The following is an 18251-nucleotide window of genomic DNA, read 5'->3' as shown; positions in this document are numbered from 1 at the left end:
AAAAAGCCATTATCGGACATCTCTATTGGAATGTGTTTGTCATTTTAAAATGTTGTTTACATTGATTGTTTTCCAAGGTTATGTTGACATTTCCTATTCTTTTTGCCTTCTTAGCTATGAGATTATAATCCCAGAAAGTTAAAATATTAACATTTCTTTTTTTTTTCTCATGGTCAATATATTCCATTGGTAATAAAAAATATCAATAATTATCGATAAATATTAAAAAAACTTAGGGCAGCACGGTGGCACAGGGGTTAGTGCATGTGCATCACAATACGAAGGTCCTGAGTAGTCCTGAGTTCAATCCCGGGCTCGGGATCTTTCTGTGTGGAGTTTGCATGTTCTCTGTGTGGGTTCCCTCCGGCTTCCTCCCACCTCCAAAGACATGCACCTGGGGATAGGCCCCTCCCACCTCCAAAGACATGCACCTGGGGATAGGCCCCTCCCACCTCCAAAGACATGCACCTGGGGATAGGTTGATTGGCAACACTAAATGTGTGAATGTTGTCTGTCTATCTGTGTTGGCCCTGCGATGAGGTGGCGACTTGTCCAGGGTGTACCCCGCCTTCCGCCCGAATGCAGCTGAGATAGGCTCCAGCACCCCTGCGACCCCAAAAAGGGACAAGCGGTAGAAAATGGCTGGATGGATGGATAAAAAACGTATTTCGTGATACAGTTTTCAGCGATATGGTCTCAGCTGCTGCTCGCTGCAAGAGTCATTAACATTTCATGACACCTAATGAGGCGTCGCCGACTCCAAAAGGTCACCTCGCACTTCCAACCACCCGGGAGGGGAGAGACCCTTTCTTGTAATTCAGAACCGACAAACCTTTTTTTTGTGTGTGTGTGTGTGTGTTGCATGCCATCGCCACAGTAACGGACGCCAAGCAGCAAGAGATTGGAACCTCAAGACGCAGGCGGGGGGGGGGGGGGGGGGGGGGTCTCACCTTAGACTGCCACCGCAGGGGAACGGGAAAAACACCCCTTTTCGCTTTTTCTATGCTGACTCCTCTTAAGTATAGCCAATAGGGGTGTAACGGTACGTGTATTTGTATTGAACCGTTTCGGTACGGGGGTTTCGGTTCGGTTCGGAGGTGTACCGAACGAGTTTCCACACGAAAATGTCCTTCTGCCTCTGTTTCTGTCAGTCCTCTACACAGCCCCCAACATTGTCCCACCCACACAACCATCTGATCGGTTACAAACAGAGCGGTAACAGCCAAACAGCAGTGCGTATTCAGAGCGCACGTAGTCAGTGCTTAGCGCTTAGCAGGTAATCATCAGGCAGCGGACTCTCCCCAAATGATAATAAACACCTCCCAGTCAACTACTAGTAACATCACTATGAGCCCGTTGACCTTCTAGAAATATAAAAAGGCAGCTCAGTTCGCTCGCAGTCCTGGCTTGAGGTGAAGGCTAATTCGCTTTTAGCGTAACGTTAGCTCATTTTGCGGTGTGTGTGTGTGTGTGTGTGTTACGGACAGCAAAGCCCCGTCTGTCTGTTATTTCACTTGACATTTTTCTGTGTTGATTGAGCTGTGTTGAAGCAGCAAAAAAGGACATTATGTTAAATGAAGAGTTTCTGCCTCTGATAGTTGATATAATAATGTAAGTTCACTATATCACAGGATATAGTGAACCACACTAAGAGTCAGTAGGTTTGTATGTGTATGTATATGTATACTATGTATACACGCTGTTGTGTCACATTCATAGTTACTTGTTAAATGTGTGTTGTAGATATATATATATATATATATATATATATATATATATATATATATATATATATATATATATATATATATATATATATATATATATATATATATGTACATACTTATGTATGTATATGTATTTATATGACATAACATTTTTACATACTATTATTATTATTATTATTAAACATACAGTAAGTAATAAGAGGGGTGGGCGTACATAAGTTTTTACTTATTCTCACTCCTTTTCGTATATGTTTACATTAATGTTTATTTTCATTTCTTGTTTCTTTTGCTTTTTATTATTAATATTATTATTATTATTATTATTATTATTATTGTTTTTGTTATTCATTCTTGAATGGCTTTTTTGTTGTTTTTTTTAAAATTTGTTGTTTTTGTTTTGTCTACATATTCGAAATGAACATGAATGAAATGAAATTAAATGAAACTCATAACTTCTTGTGTGTGTGTGTGTGTGTGTGTGTGTGTGTGTGTGTGTGTGTGTGTGTGTGTGTGTGTGTGTGTGTGTATATGTGTGTGTGTGTGTGTGTGTGTGTGTGTGTATATGTGTGTGTGTGTGTATGTAAACACAGCGGCGTTCTGGCAATCCCTCCAACATCGCCAGCCTCCTAAGATGCCCAACGGAGCTTTCAGTTGGCCCGGTGCCACCTTGCACTCTGCAGCACCGCAACAATCCCCGCCGCCGCCGTCAAGGACATCAACAACAACAACCACCACCACCACCACCGCGACACGACAGGAAGTGACTCCTTCGACACACACTTAGCAGTATCATAGCAAATGTGCATCCCACCCACAAAAAGAGAACAAAAAACAGCCATATTTAAAAGAATGACAACAGCACATTTTAACCTTGAGACAATATGTCTGAGAGGAAGTGCATGTGTGTGTGTGTGTGTGTGTGTGTGTGTGTGTGTGTGTGTGTGTGTGTGTGTGTGTGTGTGTGTGTGTGTGTGTGTGTGTGTGTGTGTGTGTGTGTGTGTGTGTGTGTGTGTGTGTGTGTGTGTGTGTGTAGCGCACATGGCAGAAGTAAAAAGAGGGAAGTGTTTTGACTGAGACGCCATCGTGCCTTCATAGCAAACGTCCCTGATTTGTTTCAGTCATTTGCTGGCTTCTTAGCAGGTAATCATCAGGCTGCGGACTCTCCCCAAATGATAATAAACACCTCCCAGTCAACTACTAGTAACATCACTATGAGCCCGTTGACCTTCTAGAAATATAAAAAGGCAGCTCAGCTCGCTCGCAGTCCTGGCTTGAGGTGAAGGCTAATTCGCTTTTAGCGTAACGTTAGCTCATTTTGCAGCTTCTTACTAGCACTTTTTAAAGCAGTCTAACCATCCGCTGGTGAGAATTGTTGGTTCTACTGCTCGCAGAGAAAAATACAGCACCAAAGTGCGTAAAAAAAGTCCCCGTATTGTAGGGGTGTAACGGTACACAAAAATTTCGGTACGGTACGTACCTCGGTTTAGAGGTCACGGTTCGGTTCATTTTCGGTACGGTAAGAAAACAACAAAATATACATTTTTGGGGTTATTTATTTACCAAATTTGCAAAATCTTCCACCAAAACTATTGTTCTTAGTGTAATATTTGATGTGAAGTAATGGGAACCTCGGATAGGTCAATAATTCATAATAACATTGATTTTGATTCAATATTATGTTTTGAGCAATGACAGTTTGAAAAACAAAAAAACCAGCTTTGTTTTATTAGTCAACATTGCAACTTTTTCTAAATGACATTTAACCTCGAATAAAGCAAAACATGTTCTAGACCAAAAATCCCTTCATGTTCTCTACTGCTCACTAGTGTTACCATATCTGAGCTACCGTGTAGAAATATGGGGAAATAATTACAAAAGTACACTTCATTCATTAACGGTGTTACAAAAAAGATCAGTTAGAATTAAAAAAATTGCTCTAGAGCACAATTTTGAGTTTCGGGGTTCGGTTATTTTTTGAGATCGCAATTTCTACCAGTCCCGATGTGTGTGAGAAGTTTGGTGAGTTTTGAAGTATTTTAAGGGTGTCAAATTACAGCTCAAAGAGGCAAAAACGAGTTTTTTTTTGTACAAATTTGTCTTGAAGGGGAAATTGCCAACTTCCTTCTGGTTTTTGCCCGAGGATGTAAAATTATGAAATGTAGGCCTAAGTCTGACCTACATAGAGGTTTTTGTTTCATGTCTCTACGACCTTCCTAGTGGGAGTTACAGGCTAGAGCGCAATTTATATTTTTGGGGTTTGGTTGTTTTATTTTATTGAAATTTTCGCAGGTCCTGATGTGTGTGTCAAATTTGGTGAGTTTTGGAGCATGTTAAGTGGGTCAAATTAGCGTTCTTTGTGGGGTCGGTAAAATAATAATAATAATAATAATAAAACCTTACAATTTCAATAGGGTCCTTTCGTCCCATTGCAAAAGGACTCCCTTTGGGATTCCTTTTGAAAAGTTACAAAAAAGATCAGTTAGAATAATACATCATGTTGGATATAGAGAACATACAAACCCTTTATTTATTGAATCAAAAATACTGAAATTCCACGACATAGTGAATTTGCAAACAGCTAAAATGATGCACAAAGCAAACTATAACCTGCTAGCCAAGAATACACAACAATTCTTCTCAAAAAAAAGAGGAGAAATATAATCTTAGAGAAAAACGTCATTTAAAACATTTGTTTGCACGTACAACACTTAAGACCTTCAGTATATCAGTATGTGGAATTAAATGATGGAATGGATTAAGCAAAGTAATCAAACAATGTACTAATATGATCAATATAATCAAAAAGGTTAACCAACGAACGAGATTTCTCTACAGAATTTCCTCTCTGGTCAACAAAAGCACCTTGAGGATTCTGGCGGGAACTCTCGTTCAACCCTTTTTCCATTACGCATGCACCTCCTGGTACCCTAGCACCTCCAAAACCCTCAAATCTAAACTCCAAACATCTCAGAACAAGCTAGTCAGGTTACTTCTAGACCTCCACCCCAGATCCCACCTCACTCCTACCCACTTCTCCAAAGTGGGCTGGCTCATGGTGGAGGACAGAGTTAAACAACTTGCACTGAGCCTGGTCTATAAAATCCGCTACACCTCTCTGATACCGAAGTACATGTCAAACTACTTCCTTAACGTAAATGACCGCCATAACCACAACACCAGGGGGTGCTCCACTAACCACGTTAAACCCAGATTCCGAACTAACAAAGGTCTTAACTCATTCTCTTTCTATGCCACATCAATGTGGAATGCGCTCCCAACAGGTATAAAAGAAAGGGCATCTCTATCCTCCTTCAAAACCGCAATAAAAGTTCACCTCCAGGCAGCTACAACCCTAAACTAACACCCTCCCCGGATTGCTAATAATCAAATGTAGACAATCAAATGCAGATACTTTTTATTATGCCTTCTGATCTCTCTCTCTCTCTCTCTCTCTCTCTCTCTCTCTCTCTCTCTCTCTCTCTGTCCACTACTTGATGTCCATACCCCCACCCCTCCCTCCACACCCCTGATTGTAAATAATGTAAATAATTCAATGTGATTATCTTGTGTGATGACTGTATTATGATGATAGTATATATGATAGTATATATCTGTATCATGAATCAATTTAAATGGACCCCGACTTAAACAAGTTGAAAAACTTATTCGGGTGTTACCATTTAGTGGTCAATTGTACGGAATATGTACTTCACTGTGCAACCTACTAATAAAAGTCTCAATCAATCAATCAATCAATCCACTTCAAGAAACTCTTCAAACTTAAAGTGTTTACAAAGTACAAAGAAGAAGAACCATGACAAACATTCTCCATTTATTTCATCCATCCATTCATTCATTCTTAAAGTAATCTTACTTATCTCATCATATGAAATATGACTTACTTCACCAATTATTATTATTAAATTCTTACTATTATTTATTTATTTATTTTTATTGTGATTACTTATGGAGTTTATTGTGAAAAAATTGTGAACAGGAAGTGAACAAAAAGTTTTGTTATGTAAAGAAAAGGGGTAGGATTAAATAAGCTCTGCTTCTTCCTACTCCTTTTCGAACATGTTGAAAAGAAACTGGAAATTGTGATGCATCATGTTGTACGCTTGCATGTTCGAAATAAACTCAAACTCAAACTCAAACCTTTAAGCTTTTTTATTTCACTTTTGTTATGTTTTTGTTTATTTGAATAGTATTTTTAGAATGTGCCGTGGGCCTTTAAAACATTAGCTGTGGGCCGCAAATGGCCTCCGGGGCACACTTTTGACACCCCTGCTATAGATAATAAAAAATTAAATGTGATAAATCTATGGATATATAAGTGTGACGCATGCGCGTTTATCATAACTCTCTCACTCTCTCACCAATGCTGCTGCGCGCACAATTTGTTTTGTTTTTAACCCCTTCTTAACCCTGAACGTACATTGAAAATACACGCGACCCTAACTCAAAATGCCGGACATTTGAGGCATTTAAGAAACTCCGCCCTGACAGCTCCGCAAAAGAGGACATGTCCGGTGAAAAGAGGACGTATGGTCAGTCTATCCCAGGGGTCACCAACGCGGTGCCCGCGGGCACCAGGTAGCCCGTAAGGACCAGATGAGTAGCCCGCTGGCCTGTTCTAAAAATAGCTCAAATAGCAGCACTTACCAGTGAGCTGCCTCTATTTTTTACATTTTATTTATTTACTAGCAAGCTGGTCTCGCTTTGCCCGACATTTTTAATTCTAGAGACAAAACTCAAATAGAATTTGAAAATCCAAGAAAATATTTTAAAGAGTTGGTCTTCACTTGTTTAAATAAATTCATTATTTTTTTTACTTTGCTTCTTATAACTTTCAGAAAGACAATTTTAGAGACAAAATACAACCTTAAAAATGATTTTAGGATTTTGAAACACATATACCTTTTGACCTTTTAAATTCCTTCCTCTTCTTTCCTGACAATTTAAATCAATGTTCAAGTCAATTTATTTTTTTTATTGTAAAGAATAATCAATTAATTTTAATTTAATTCTTCATTTTAGCTTCTGTTTTTTGGACGAAGAATATTTGTGAAATATTTCTTCAAACCTATTATGATTAAAATTCAAAAAAATTATTCTGGCAAATCTAGAAAATCTGTAGAATCAAATTTAAATCTTATTTCAAAGTCTTTTGAATTTCTTTTAAAAATTTTGTTCTGGAAAATCTAGAAGAAATAATGATTTGTCTTTGTTAGAAATATAGCTTGGTCCAATTTGTTCTATATTCTAACAAAGTGCAGATCGGATTTTAACCTATTTAAAACATGTTATCAAAATTCTAAAATTAATCTTGATCAGGAAAAATTACTAATGATGTTCCATAAATTCTTTTTTTAAGTTTTTCTCTTCTTTTTTTCGGTTGAACTTTGAATTTTAAAGAGTTGAAATTGAAGATAAACTATGTTTCAAAATGTAATTGTTATTTTTCTCGTGTTTTCTCCTCTTTTAAACCGTTCAATTAAGTGTAAATATCATTAATTATTAATAATAACATAGAGTTAAAGGTAAATTGAGCAAATTGGCTATTTCTGGCAATTTATTTAAGTGTGTATCAAACTGGTAGCCCTTCGCATTAATCACTACCCAAGAAGTAGCTCTTGCTTTCAAAAAGGTTGCTGACCCCTGGTCTATCCTAGCCCGTTAGCTGCTAGCATGCCGTGTGTTGTGCCTCGGTGTGCATTGTTTACACAACGTGCGTTACGCTACTTGATATGTCCGTGTGGAAACTCGTTCGGTACACCTCCGAACCGAACCGGAACCCCCGTACCGAAACGGTTCGATACAAATATACGTACCGTTACACCCCTAACGTATTGTAGTATTTTTCTCCAGTTTGAGTAAGTGTCAGAGGTCCCACAACAGTGTATGGCAGGCCTGGACAATTACTTTGACTCGGAGGGGGGCCAAATTTAGAGAAAAAAATGTGTCTGGGGGCCGGTACATCTATTTTTAGGAACACTAATGCAAAACCTCACAATAATGTCTGATTGAATGCTAAAAACGTTATGACAGACCGCCTTAAAAAATTGAATTTTAATTGTTTTTTAACTGAATGAGACACCCAGAATGTACATGAAAATAAAGAATGTGGGATTGACAATATTAACTATGAAGGATAAAACACTGAATATTGACAACATATGAACGTCACACCCCCTCTCCATCCACATATTTTACAATCAAGCCAAACGCAGCGAAATATACACGCTAAGGGTAAAAAAAAACAAAAAAACTATATAGCTAAGGACTAAGCTTTGGAACTTTGTTATAAAAATCTCCTTCCACGTCTGTCCCTGACACCCGCATTTCAGGCTGACACTCTGTGGAAACGCTCCCCACCCACACGGCTTGGTGCCTCGTCTGAGCTGCTGTGACTTACATTACCATAGTAACTAATTACATTACCATAGTAACTAATAACATGACCATAGTAACTAGTATATCATGAAAAAGCGCATATTCCAAGCACTGAAATACTTAGTATAGTTCAAGACTTACGGTCATTTGAAAACATGACTGCACATCATAATGGCAGCTACACTTTACATCTTAAAGATCTAAAAAAAATATTTGGGAATGTCCGGCGGGCCAGATTGAAAAGCTTAACTTAACAGTATGCGGCCCCCAGGTCTTAATTTGCCCAGGTCTGGGGCCGTACTTATCAAGCTTCTTAGAGTGCCATTTTACACTTAAGTCCTGAGAATTTGCGAAATTTAGTCCTACTCTCAAACTTAAGAATAAAAGCTTTTTATCAACGTTCTTAAGTCTAAGAATCACTCCTACTCTCCACGATATTTAAGAGACCTTCAGAGGTGTCTTAAGTGGTTAGGAGTTGCCAGCAGGGGATGGCACTGAGGCGAGAGAGACGTGCGCGAACATTCAGGGAGCGGAACAATGTCCTGGATTTGTTTGATGACGAGCAGCTGATCAAACGGTATCGTTTAGACAGAGCGGGTATTATTTTTGTCACAGATTTAATACTTTTCGATTCCATGTTGATTTCTGCATGTGGCTGCAGTGGGCTAGTATATATAGAGCCACCCACACCAGTTTGAAATTAGTTGCCTAATTAATGAATTGGAAAGAAAATGTTATGACAGTAGCGTATGTGTGTGGCCGTGAGGTGAGTGACGTCAGTGAGTGTGTGGGCGACAGAAGAGAAGAGAGGGAGCGGTAGCGTGAGTGCCGGTGGGGACTAGTTTGTTTTGTATTATTTTGTAGTTTATTGTCCAAATATACACTCCCATTGTCCACTTAAATATTTCCAAGATATTTCTTTATTCTTAGACAACGGATTCCCTTCCGTGATTGGTCATTTCTATGGACACAGAAATGACGTCACCTAAAATTCCGTTTACGGCACATAGTAATGTCGTAATTCAGCTCTGAGTGTGACACTTAAGATTCAGTCCTACACTTCGCTGAAAGTGTGAGTAAGACGCTTGATAACTAACTTTTAAGTGCAGCTTTCAGCGAAGAATTTATTTACTCTTAAGTCAACTCTTAGCAGACTTCTTGGGGCGGCATGGTGTAGTGGGTAGAGCGCCCGTGTCAGAAACCTGAGGGTTGCAGGTTCGCTCCCCGCCTCTTACCATTCCGTTGTGTCCTTGGGCGGGACACTTCACCCTTGCCCCCGGTGCCACTCACACCGGTGAATGAATGTTGAATGAATGATAGGTGGTGGTCGGAGGGGCCGTAGGCGCAAATTGGCAGCCACGCTTCCGTCAGTCTTCCCCAGGGCAGCTGTGGCTACGAAAGTAGCTTACCACCACCAGGTGTGAATGAATGATGGGTTTTTAACATGTAAAGCGACTTTGAGTACTTAGAAAAGCGCTATATAAATCCCAGGTATTATTATTATTATTATTATTCTTAGGAGTAATTCTGAGTAGCTTGATAAGTACGGCCCCTGGTGTCTGGGAAGTGAGCAATCTAAACTTGACACAGGAATTTAGACCGTTTTAACAGTTTTGTGTGTCTGTAGCTTTGGGCTACGTTCACACTGCAGGGTCAGGGGCCGTACTTATCAAGCTTCTTAGAATGACTCCTAAGAAGTCTGCTAAGAGTTGACTTAAGAGTAAATAAATTCTTCGCTGAAAGCTGCACTTAAAAGTTAGTTATCAAGCGTCTTACTCACACTTTCAGCGAAGTGTAGGACTGAATCTTAAGTGTCACATTCAGAGCTGAATTACGACATTACTATGTGCCGTAAACGCAATTTTAGGTGACGTCATTTCTGTGTCCATAGAAATGACCAATCACGGAAGGGAATCCGTTGTCTAAGAATAAAGAAATATCTTGGAAATATTTAAGTGGACAATGGGAGTGTATATTTTGACAATAAACTGCAAAATAATACAAAACAAACTAGTCCACGCCGGCACTCACGCTACCGCTCCCTCTCTTCTCTCGCCCACACACTCACTGACGTCACTCACCTCACGGCCACACACATACGCTACTCTCATAACATTTTCTTTCCAATTCATTAATTAGGCAACTAATTTGAAACTGGTGTGGGTGGCTCTATATATACTAGCCCACTGCAGACACATGCAGAAATCAACAAGGAATCGAAAAGTATTAAATCTGTGACAAAAATAATATCCGCTCTGTCTAAACGATACCGTTTGATCAGCTGCTCGTCATCAAAAAAACAACAACATTGTTCCGTTCCCTGAACGTTCGCGCACGTCTCTCTCGCCTCAGTGCCATCCCCTGCTGGCAACTCCTAACCACTTAAGACACCTCTGAAGGTCTCTTAAATATCGTGGAGAGTAGGAGTGATTCTTAGACTTAAGAACGTTGATAAAAAGCTTTTATTCTTAAGTTTGAGAGTAGGACTAAATTTCGCAAATTCTCAGGACGTAAGTGTAAAATGGCACTCTAAGAAGCTTGATAAGTACGGCCCCAGGTGTATAATTAGGAATTTTTTGTCAAATTTGATCTAAATTCGATTTCTAATGTGAATGCAATCTGACCCGCATGCGGACATGAAGTCACAGTGTTTACGGAAGTAAAAATGGCTTCAACTGTAGTCGTCCTCAGTACTGGCGCATTTGTGGCAATTTCAAGGATTTTGTGCAATCAAAGTCAACATTTTCTGAAGCACATTATTGCTCGTGGAAGATTAGTATTTTAGCTATGGCAGTTTTACGGGATAATTTCTCCGGCTGACACGCTCTTCGAGCAGACAGGAGTGGTGGAACTTTCTCGTGAGTTCCTAAAACATTTTATTTTCAACTGTTTTCTGCACTATTTATTTTAAAATTTATTTTGGTGAATAATTATGACGCTTATCGCTTTTTGATGAAATTCTGATTGTTACCAGAGAGCGGGAGCTTTCACGTTGAGGATGAATCGCATACACAGTACAGGCCAAAAGTTTGGACACACCTTCTCCTCATTCAAAGCGTTTTCTTTACTTCCATGACTATTTACATTGTAGATTGTCACATCCAAACTATGAATGAACACATGTGGAGTTATGTACTTAACAAAAAAAGGTGAAATAACAGAAAACATGTTTTATATTCTAGTTTTTTTTCTTCCCAAAATAGCCACCCTTGGCTCTGATTACTGCTTTGCACACTCTTGGCATTCTCTCCATGAGCTTCAAGCACACCTGTGAAGTGAAAACCATTTCAGGTGACTACCTCTCGAAGCTCTTTGAGAGAATGCCAAGAGTGTGCGATAAAGTAATAAGAGCAAAGGGTGGCTATGTCGAAGAAACTAGAATATAAAACATGTTTTCAGTTATTTCCCCTTTTTTCGCTAATTACATAACTCCACATGTGTTCATTCATAGTTTTGATGTGACAATCTACAATGTAAATAGTCATGGAAATAAAGAAAATGCATTGAATGAGAAGGTGTGTCCAAACTTTTGGCCTGTACTGTATATTTTCATTTATTTCCACATACTAAAGAGTCCTGGGTCAAATACGACAAATTCGGAATTGCATTGTTTACACCAGGGGTCAGCAACCTTTTTGAAAGCAAGAGCTACTTCTTGGGTAGTGATTAATGCGAAGGGCTACCAGTTTGATACACACTTAAATAAATTGCCAGAAATAGCCAATTTGCTCAATTTACCTTTAACTCTTTGTTATTATTAATAATTAATGATATTTACACTTAATTGAACGGTTTAAAAGAGGAGAAAACACGAAAAAAATTACAATTAAATTTTGAAACATAGTTTATCTTCAATTTCGACTCTCTAAAATTCAAAATTCAACCAAAAAAAAGAAGAGAAAAACGAGCTAATTCGAATCTTTTTGAAAAAATTAAAAAAAGAATTTATGGAACATCATTAGTAATTTTTCCTGATTAAGATTAATTTTAGAATTTTGATGACATGTTTTAAATAGGTTAAAATCCAATCTGCACTTTGTTAGAATATATAACAAATTGGACCAAGCTATATTTCTACAAAGACAAATCATTATTTCTTCTAGATTTTCCAGAACAAAAATTTTAAAAGAAATTCAAAAGACTTTGAAATAAGATTTAAATTTGATTCTACAGATTTTCTAGATTTGCCAGAATAATTTTTTGGAATTTTAATCATAATAAGTTTGAAGAAATATTTCACAAATATTTTTTGTCGAAAAAACAGAAGCTAAAATGAAGAATTAAATTAAAATTTATGTATTTTTCTTTACAATTAAAAAAATAAATTTACTTGAACATTGATTTAAATTGTCAGGAAAGAAGAGGAAGGAAACTAAAAGGTAAATAGGTACATGTGTTTAAAAATCCTAAAATCATTTTTAAGGTTGTATTTTTTCTCTAAAATTGTCTTTCTGAAAGTTATAAGAAGCAAAGTAAAAAAAATAATGAATTTATTTAAACAAGTGAAGACCAAGTCTTTCAAATATTTTCTTGGATTTTCAAATTCTATTTGAGTTTTGTCTCTCTTAGAATAAAAAATGTCGGGCAAAGCGAGACCAGCTTGCTAGTAAATAAATACAATTTAAAAAATAGAGGCAGCTAACTGGTAAGTGCTGCTATTTGAGCTATTTTTAGAACAGGCCAGCGGGCGACTCATCTGGTCCTTACGGGCTACCTGGTGCCCGTGGGCACCGCGTTGGTGACCCCTGCTTTACACTGATATGAAAAAATCGAATACAGGTTGCGATGGACAAAAAAAATATCGTAATTGACCTTGAGTGTTAACAAGATCTTAATGCTAATGAGCTGTGTACATGGTAATTGTTATATATTGGATATATGATATAGATATAATATAATATAATATATCAGTATATGTAATATACTGTACATATATTATGTAAATATTACGTATATATGTTTTATTTTATATCGCTATATTTAGTCTATTGTCCTTTCCATCCTTACACTTTCCATCATTTCTAACTGAGCTACTGTGTGGAACAATTTCCCTTGTGGATCAATAAAGTTGGTCTAAGTCTAAGTGTCTCCAAGACATGCTTTAAGTAGGACTGGGCAATAAATCGATTTCGTCAATAAATTACGAGTTATTTGTTTTGCAGATGATTTAAAGAATAAAAAAATCTATGTATTTTGTCCACAGGAGCTTATGTATCTTCCAATAACCACTGCGATAGAGGATGAATAAATTTTAAAAAAATCATGCCCAAATTTTGTACAATTAGAAGTTAAAGTTTCTTCTTTTTTTTTTAAGCCGTGTAGTGAAGCGGGCATTTGAAAAAAAATGATTAAAAAAAGCCTCAACGTGAAAAGCGAGCGTCTAGTGTAGTTGACAATTGAGGACAATTTTTGTCACTTAGGTGCTGATAACTAACGTTAAAATGTCATTTCAAAAGTAACTTTTGCGTACTGCGAATGAATCATCTGCAGACGACTCATTTCCTGCCTTTAGTCCACATGGCTAACAGGTGAGATTAAAAGTTAAATTAAAGTACCAATGATCGTCACACACACACTGAGTGTGGTGAAATGTGTCCTCTGCATTTGACCCATCCCCATGTTCACCCCCCTGGGAGGTGAGGGGGAGCAGTGAGCAGCAGCGTGCGCCGCGCTCGGGAATCATTTGGTGATTAGGACGCTTCATGAGGAACACCTGCACAAAGCACCACAATACTCAAAAACAATAACAGCATCATATATATGTGAATCTTTAGGCACCTGTTGATTCAATCTAATTCCGATTCCTTGGAGTGACGATTCGATTCAGAATCGATTCTTGATTCAACACGATTCGCAACTTAAACCGGTTCTCACATTGTATCATTTGGTATAATATTTATAATTAAATGTTTCCAAAACAGGTTAGAAATGCATGGAGATGGCCTAAAAATGCCCTTTTAGAAATGTACTCTTATATAAAATATATATATATATATATATATATATATATATATATATATATATATATATATATATATATATATATATAAAATATATATATATATATATATATAAAATATATATATATATATATAAAATATATATATATATATATATATATATATATCAAATATATATATATATATAAAATATATATATATATATATAAAATATATATATATATATATATATATATATATATATATATATATATATATATATATATATATATATATATATAATATATATATATATAAAATATATATATATATATATATATAAAATATATATATAAAATATATATATATGTATAAAATATATATATATATATATATAAAATATATATATATATATAAAATATATATATATATATATATATAAAATATATATATATATATATATATATAATATATATATATATAAAATATATATATATATAAAAAAAAAAAAATATATATATATATATATATATAAAATATATATATAAAATATATATATATATATAAAATATATATATATATATATATATAAAATATATATATAAAATATATATATATATATATAAAATATATATATATATATATAAAATATATATATATCTAGCTGACAAACTTGAGTGCAGGAGGATATCCATCAACGCCCAACCCATCAACAACCAGGATGTGTGCCGACACCTACCAGCGTTTGTTCGGGAGGGGGAAAAGCTGAAGACAAGACCTTCAAATCCTGATCTAAGCCCGTTGAATGCAGCCAGGGACTGGCAGATGCGAGTCGACTTAGATCAGAGGCTAATTTTCCCCCCGGCGATCGCAACGACCACCCTGCGTCCAGACCTCGTCCTATGGTCTGAAACCTCCCATATTGTCTATATCATTGAACTGACAGTTCCGTGGGAGGATGCCATCGAAGAAGCATATGAACGCAAGAAGCTGCGGTACTCCAACCTTGCAGCTGAGGCACAGGACAGAGGCTGGAGGGTAAGGGTGCGCCCAGTGGAGGTGGGCTGTAGGGGCTTTGTAGCTAGCACAACAGCAAAGCTCCTTAGGGAGGTTGGAGTCAGGGGGCAGGCTCACAGACAGGCCATTAAAGAGCTGGCCAACACAGCAGAGAGGACGAGCCATTGGTTGTGGTTGAGGAGGAGTGACACCAGCTGGGCTGCTAAGGCTAACACCTAATGGGACACACACACCCAGGGATTTGATCACCCTGGGGTGGGCCCTTCCTCAGCAGAGGGTGTCTTGTGGTAAGCCGGGCCGAAACACCCCGTGACGCTGGGGCACACAACTGAAGATGTGTCCCAATGGTGGAAAAGCCTCCCAGCAGTGTCACCTAGCCTCACTTAGGTATGCGGTCAGGTGCAAGCCTGGCTCAGGGAGGAGGACGCCCCTGCCATGCAGAGTCCCCAGGGATTGTACCAACTAGTCCTTTCAACAAATTATATATAAAATATATATATATATATAAAATATATATATATATATATAAAATATATATATATATATAAAATATATATATATATATATATATAAAATATATATATATATATAAAATATATATATATAAAATATATATATATATATATATATATATATATATATATATATATATATATATATATATATATATATATATATATATATATATATATATATATATATATATGTTTGGACACACCTTCTCATTTCAATGCATTTTCTTTATTTTAATGACTATTTACTAGGGCTGTGAATCTTTTGGTGTCCCACGATTCGGTTCAATATCAATTCTTGGGGACACGATTCGATTCAAAATCGGGGGGGGGGGGGGGGTCACCCAGATATGCGGTCCTCTCCAAGGTTTCTCATAGTCATTCACATCAACGTCCCACTGGGTTGTGAGTTTTTCCTCGCCCTTATGTGGGCTCTGTACCGCGGATGTCGTTGTGGCTTGTGCGGCCCTTTGAGACACTTGTGATTTAGGGCTGTATAAATAAACATTGATTGATTGATTGATTATCATTATCATCTCTAACTCTTCCTAATTGTATTGTTAATTTCTGCTGAAACGTAGTTCATTCTGCATTTCCTCAACTTGACCAAGCACTTATTTAGCTCAGCTATTATCATAATTGCTCCTGGCTTGATCCCCCCCAGTGATAATGCTACTTGAAACACAAAGAAATGCAGTTTATTTGCAGTAATGGGGGTGATTGTTATTCGCTTAGGGGAGCGGCGACACACAATCAGCTGCTAGCCAACCGGGGGACTAAAAATAAACAGGGGATCAACTTGGCAAATGCAATTTTTTACGAAAATCGGCACACTCCCGACTTCCTGGTAGTGCACGTTACCTGATGGTGTTCCTAATGAAGTGGCCAAGAGACGTCGAAGAGGTCAAAGGAGAAAACATGTTTGCCACCCACCTTTCTTGAACTCCTCCAGCATGGAGTCCAGCTTGGTGTCGTGGAAGACAAAGTGCACCGGGTGGTTGTAGAACTTGGTGATGGTCTTCAGCGTGGTGCTGTCGTCCGGGTCGACGAAGGCCAGGTCCTTGACGAAGAGGACGTCCACGATGTTGGAGCGCTCGCCCTCGTAGACGGGGATCCGGGTGTAGCCGCTCTCCATGATCTCGGACATGGTGTTGAAGTCCAGCAAGGCGTCGCTGTGGATCATGAAGCAGTTGCCGATGGGCGTCATCACGTCCTCCACCGTCTTGGTCCGCAGCTCCAGGGCGCCCTGGATCATGTTGAGCTCCTCCTTCACCAGGTCGTTGTAGGGCTCGGTGACCCGCAGCATCTCCACCAGCTTCTCCCGGTTGTACACGGTGCCGATCTCCTGGCCCAGGACGCAGTCCAGCAGCTTGCTGATGGGCCAGGAGAGCGGGAAGGTGAGGAGCATGAAGAGCTTGGTGACCAGGATGGTGTTGGCGCCCACCGCCAGGCCGTGGCGCGAGCACAGCGCCTGGGGCACGATCTCGCCGAAGATGACGATGCCCACGGTGGAGGCGATGACGGCGCCGAAGCCCGAATTGGTGAGGTCGTCCAGGAGGATGGTGAGCGTGGTGTTGACCAGGACGTTGCCCAGCAACAGCGAGCAGAGGAGGTAGTTGCCCTTCCGGCGGATGGGCTCGATCTTGCGGGCGTAGCGCTTCTCCTTCTCGGTGCCGCAGCTCTGCACGATGCGGAGCTCCATGGGGTCCAGCGCCATCAGGCCCAGGTTGAGCCCGCTGAACATGCCCGACAGCACCAGCAGGAAGGAGATGAGGATGATCTGCAGCCAAATGGGCAGCAGGGACTTCTTCACCTCCACCACCCGCACCCGGCCGTCCTGCTCGTCCAGCAGGGACCAGGTCTCCGTGGGCTGGAGGGGGTCTCGGACGCACAGGGCGAACACCTTCACCACCTCGCTCTTGCGGAGCTGCTTGACGGTGACGTTCAGCAGCCCGGAGGTGTCCTGGTTCCTCACCCGCATGGAGCCCTTCACCACCAGGTCCTTGGTGTCCTCGGCACACGTCAGGTTCTGCACCTCCACGGCGCCGTGGTCGTCGTCCTCCTGCTCGCTGGAGTAAAGCTCCGTGAAGCGGACGAGCGCCGAGCTGTTGGGGAACAGGTGGAGCCCATAGAACCTGACCAGGATGTCGCTGCCCTCGGTTACCTGGATGATCCCCCGCTCGGTCGTCTCGGCCGGCGTGTCGCTCCTCTCCAGCCGCATTCCGAGTATCCGCGTCGGGGGCCGCGGCTTCGACTCGCCCGTCTGGGCTCGGCTGCCCGCCGCCAGGCAGCAAAAGAGCAGTAAAGTTCTCATGAAGCCGCGTCCACTCCACTCCGTCGCCATGTTTGTTTCGCTCTCTGTCATCCGGAGGGGGGGGGGAACTGACGTCATCGAGTATTCTCACACGGGACCGCCCATCTCATTTACATATAACCCGTCCGGCCAATAAGATGCCGAGACGTCACGTGACGCGTTGACCGAGCCCCCTCAAAGTTTTTGTTTTCAAACTGAACCCGAGTGCAGCTGTCACGCCAAATTTCTTCCCTCTACAAAAACCTTCCCTCCCCCATTTACTTCCGTGGTCACGTCGCTGGAAGGATACTTCGTCTTTGACAGCTGCTGGAATCTGAAGAAATCGATTATTGTTTTTTGTTTTTTT

At 39.4% G+C, this 18251-nt stretch overlaps 1 protein-coding gene across 2 annotated transcripts in view; it reads right to left on the bottom strand.

The window, feature by feature from the left end:
• Positions 1-17946, bottom strand: part of LOC133632152 (metal transporter CNNM4) — a 115479-nt gene extending 97533 nt beyond the window's left edge. For both annotated transcript variants that reach the window (XM_062024420.1, XM_062024421.1), the window contains exon 1: positions 16525-17946. In XM_062024420.1, coding sequence (XP_061880404.1) covers positions 16525-17935 — 1411 coding nt within the window. In that variant the 5' untranslated portion in view covers positions 17936-17946. The remainder of the gene's footprint in view (positions 1-16524) is intronic.
• Positions 17947-18251: the final 305 nt, after the last annotated feature.

The sequence above is a fragment of the Entelurus aequoreus genome, linkage group LG17 (assembly GCF_033978785.1).
Source record: "Entelurus aequoreus isolate RoL-2023_Sb linkage group LG17, RoL_Eaeq_v1.1, whole genome shotgun sequence".
Taxonomy (NCBI): domain Eukaryota; kingdom Metazoa; phylum Chordata; class Actinopteri; order Syngnathiformes; family Syngnathidae; genus Entelurus; species Entelurus aequoreus.
This window is presented reverse-complemented; position numbering and strand designations above follow the sequence as displayed.